The following is a 3,402-nucleotide window of genomic DNA, read 5'->3' on the forward strand; positions in this document are numbered from 1 at the left end:
CCCCCCCCAATTTAAGAAGTGTTCGAACATTTCTTTTACAATATGGTCCTATTCATGGTTGTTGAGTTAGGCTCGTGGGGATTGATCACACATCGATGACAAGAAAAACTATAATTGATATTTCTTTTCTGATAACTAGTGAAATAATTTTTCTATTACATACTTACGCAGGAATTTAAGCTTAATCCAAGAGCCAAACTCTTCTCTCCGTCCAATGCAAATATTATGCCAGCAAATCATGCAACTCCAGTGGCTGCAAACCTGGCTTACATTTCAAACAACTCACCACCAGTTGTACCTTCGGCTGTTGTTCAACCAGAGTTAGATTTCAGTCCTTTTGTACCTCGTTCATCTGTGCCTGCCGCCAAGTTTGTCCCATATGGCAACTCATTAGCTGGATTTGATGGCAATGTTGCTCAATTTTCTCAACCTGTACGTATTGTTCGAGGTTTCTCTTGATCAGTTTTCCTTTTGTCTTTCTTATCATATCTATTTAGCCTTATGAGGATCTAAATAAGTTCTTCTTCTAGTTGTTTGTTCTCTATCGCACAACCAAAATGAATTATGGTTAAAACTCAAACTGAATGTATAATTCCAGAGTTCCAGCCTAGGCATTTCCCACGTTCAAGAAGGAAATTTTAGGTCTTGTTTATGCGATCAGTTCTTAAAAAATGTACTGTATATTAGGTAACAGATTTAATGATTGGTGAGTATTGAAACCTGAAACTTGTACTTGGCATTTGCATTGCATTTCCAATGATAATTTAGTTGCCTAAGATTATGTGGTGAGGATACATGGTGGTTATATTACTATTTTAGTCAACCGTCGCACTGAAACTTCATTCTACTCTATTACAACAAGACATGTGTAATTGTCACACGTAGTAATTTAGTTCATTAATTGTATTATAATCATAGTAGGATGATAATAGCATTATGACAATTTCAATGCAATTGTGGTAATAAACTTCTTTCCTGCAACTTTGCTGAGCCAAGTTACCCTTTTATAAACTACAGATGGTGGGACATGTGGGCACCAGGACACAGCCACTTAGATATGTTGGTCAGTATCCTCTCCAGGCTGGCCCGACCTTTGGGCCCCCAAATTCTTCAGCAGTAAGTGGAAACAGGATCATATTTAATCGTTCCATTTAATTTCTTCCCAATAAAGTTGCAATTTGAGTTAGCAGATTAGGGATTCCTCATCCCTATGCTGGCTGTGTTTTTTTTTTTCTTTTGGAATATATGAGGTCTCTATGTTTCTCAATAGAAAAAAAGAATTGTGAACAGATCAGAACGTACCTTAGTTTTTATCCATGACCAGGTCATATTTTGTTGGTAACCTTTGCACTTCTCTTATTGTTACAGGTTATGGTCAGTCGTTTTGGGCAACTTGTTTATATGCAGCCAGTCTCCCATGTAAGTATTTAGTGTCCCATTTGTTAAAAGTATCAACTCTCCTTCCATAAATTCTATTGCTTTGAATTATTTGACCTTGTAGAATTGATCTTTTTCTTCACTTCATGTTTCTTGACGCCATGAGCAGCGTAATATTTACGTCTTGAATTGTGAGTTGTGAAGTAATTTAAATCGGATTATTTCAAGTTCTTTGGTTTTTCCTCTAGGTCAATTCATTGTTTAATCTGTTTTCATTACGTTGCATATCTCTATGGCTCGACTTTCTGTGACCTCTTTCTGGTTCCTGCTACCCTTTTTTAAAATTATTTTTATTCCTTCTCCTGTCCAAATTTCCTATTAACCTCGTCTCATATTTCAGGACTTGGCTCAAGGTGCAACAGTCGTCTCACCGGTACCACCTTGCCCTTTGTTGACAACACAGCCTGCGCAATATCCAAAACATCAAGGTGAATTTTTTTTTCCTGGCTAATGACGAGTATTTCCTTTGCATTGCAAAAATTTTTTATCATAAGCTTCGGTATTTTTTTTTTCTCAATTTATTTTTTTATGATGCCGCTGTTTTTATCATAAGTGAGAAGGCAATTACAGTATCGGTTTCAAAATCGATCGTTAAGATTATGCTACTAAATCCAAACAATATTTCAATTTAAACAACTCGACATTTTTCTTCTTCATTTAAAAGACCTCTACAAATGCAGGCACTGCAGCAGCACAAGCATTGCAGTTTTGCGTTCCTCCGCCATTTATGGCCAGTGGCCACCAACCGCTTGCCGCAGTTCCAAACCACATTCCAATTTTGCAGCCCTCCTCCTTCCCACTCAACCGCCCAATGCCAATGCCAGGAACTAATGCATTCTTCACCACCAAGTTCTAATGAATTTGTTTCTACTGTTAATTTTTCATGTAGTCAACCACAGCTTGGCAAAATTTTGGTCCTCTGAAAGTTTTTTCCTATTTGATTTAATTATTAGCATTTATCTTTTTATCGGAGGGCGATGCACTGTTTCCATTCAAATCAGGACATTTTACCGTTGATTGGTGGATGGAGTCTGTTGAACTCTGTATAGGTTGAATTAAAATTTGTTTAGGATCAGCATTATTTCTTTCTTGTGAGGGGAACTCTCGAGTCTTTCTCATTCATGAGTTGGTTTCAAATTATAAAAGTTGTTTGGAAAAAAGGAAGGCAAGATAGTCTTGTTATTTTAGTGTCCATCTTAAATAAATGTGATTCCTTGCTGATTCCAATTTACACTGACCATTTAGTACATAAAATGTTTAAGATCTGTTCATACCAAATTGTCCCTTGCGACGCGCAGCAACCTTGAAGAATAGAGTACTATTCATTTGCATAAATTCAATCCAACTGCCCAACAAAACCTTATAATTTAAGGACTTTAGCTACTGTACTCTCACAAAGGTGAAATTGTCCATATCCAAATATCCAACTAGAAAAATATAATAACTTTGCATACAATCATCCAACTAAACCCAGTTAGGATTAGACGTGAGGTAGCATCTAGAAAACAGCTACACCATATGTTACCTTCTATACCAAAAATATTAACCATGACAATACATGTTTCTTAGATTTGCTTTTGGTTACCAGCTTCTTCATCCCCAATCACTGTTTCTGATTCCCCAGGCTCGTCTAACTTGAGCACCCAACCCAGGTTCTGCACTTCAGCCCATGGCTCTGGAGTTTCCATCATGTTTTCCTGCAAAATCTTGTCAGAGTTTGTTACTTCATTAGTGCAAGCAGGGTGGCAATAACCAAGTGAATTCTTCCCATATAGAAATAATTGTGATCTAATCAAATACTTGAAGATTGATATAAACACATTCTAGTTGTAAGTCTTGTCTACCTGTAACAGTGCAGTCATTTTGCCAGTTCTAGACTCATCATCCAGAGCTTTGGGATTAGATTCTGAACTGTCATCATGGGGCTGCACTGCTTTTAGAGGTTCAATCATCAAAGGTCCATCC

General features: G+C 37.1%; 1 protein-coding gene across 1 annotated transcript; it reads left to right on the forward strand.

The window, feature by feature from the left end:
• Positions 1-171: 171 nt before the first annotated feature.
• LOC111785785 lies at positions 172-2,624 on the forward strand (the record flags this gene model as incomplete). The annotated part of the gene is given in 5 exon segments (XM_023666172.1): positions 172-432; positions 1,018-1,116; positions 1,369-1,419; positions 1,778-1,865; positions 2,118-2,624. Coding segments are annotated over 5 exon segments (675 nt in total), but the record flags the coding sequence as incomplete, so codon positions are not given.
• Positions 2,625-3,402: the final 778 nt, after the last annotated feature.

The sequence above is a fragment of the Cucurbita pepo genome, unplaced genomic scaffold (assembly GCF_002806865.2).
Source record: "Cucurbita pepo subsp. pepo cultivar mu-cu-16 unplaced genomic scaffold, ASM280686v2 Cp4.1_scaffold000738, whole genome shotgun sequence".
Taxonomy (NCBI): Eukaryota; Viridiplantae; Streptophyta; class Magnoliopsida; order Cucurbitales; family Cucurbitaceae; genus Cucurbita; species Cucurbita pepo.